Source organism: Mirounga leonina, unplaced genomic scaffold (genome assembly GCF_011800145.1).
Source record: "Mirounga leonina isolate KUSES-001 unplaced genomic scaffold, KU_Mleo_1.0 Mir_418, whole genome shotgun sequence".
Taxonomy (NCBI): Eukaryota; Metazoa; Chordata; class Mammalia; order Carnivora; family Phocidae; genus Mirounga; species Mirounga leonina.
The window spans coordinates 16,450,355-16,450,934 of record NW_023270739.1 but is presented as its reverse complement, the minus strand read 5'-3'; the positions used below and the strand labels follow the sequence as shown (position 1 = coordinate 16,450,934).

The 580-nt window shown below is 77.4% G+C and overlaps 1 protein-coding gene across 2 annotated transcripts in view; it reads right to left on the bottom strand.

Moving 5' to 3' along the window:
* GNPTAB (N-acetylglucosamine-1-phosphate transferase subunits alpha and beta) overlaps nt 1-245 on the bottom strand; it is a 73,500-nt gene extending 73,255 nt beyond the window's left edge. For both annotated transcript variants that reach the window (XM_034987729.1, XM_034987730.1), the window contains exon 1: nt 103-245. In XM_034987729.1, coding sequence (XP_034843620.1) covers nt 103-219 — 117 coding nt within the window. In that variant the 5' untranslated portion in view covers nt 220-245. The remainder of the gene's footprint in view (nt 1-102) is intronic.
* Nucleotides 246-580: the final 335 nt, after the last annotated feature.

The window sequence follows — 580 nt, the reverse complement described above, 5'->3', positions numbered from 1 at the left end:
GGGCGCCGCGGGGCTCGGCGAGGGCAGGGGCTCGGGGCGCCGCGGGGTCGTGCCGGTCCAAGGCGCCCGGGCCGGGGGGGGGGCACCCGCGCCGCTACTCACCTCTCCGAATTGGAAGGCAGAGACGATGGTGACCACGACGCCCACGAAACAGACGTAGAGCCCATACCTGTGGGACAGGCAGGTATAGGTCTGTCTCTGTAAGAGCTTCAGCAGCATCAGGCCGCCGCCGCCGCCGCCGCCACGCCACGGCCACGCCACGCCCCGCCCCGAGCAGCCACGGCCGCCGCCGCCTCAGCGAGCAGCTATTCAGCGGCCCCTGCCCGGCCGCCGCGCTCAGGTCACAAGAGGCGGCCGCCACGCATTGCTGCTCCGGGGGACCGACGCCCGCTCGGCCCCGCGCCGCGGCCGCCGCTTCCGGGAGCCGGGAGCCCACGCCCTCGGCGCGGCGGAGGCGGACCCGCGGCCCGCGAGGCGGCCGGCGCCGCCCCGATCTGGCCCGGCGAGAGTCGGCGGCGACGTGGCTGCAGGGCAGCCAGCGCCACCTGGCGGCCGGAGGGAGGGGGGATGAGCGGAGGGT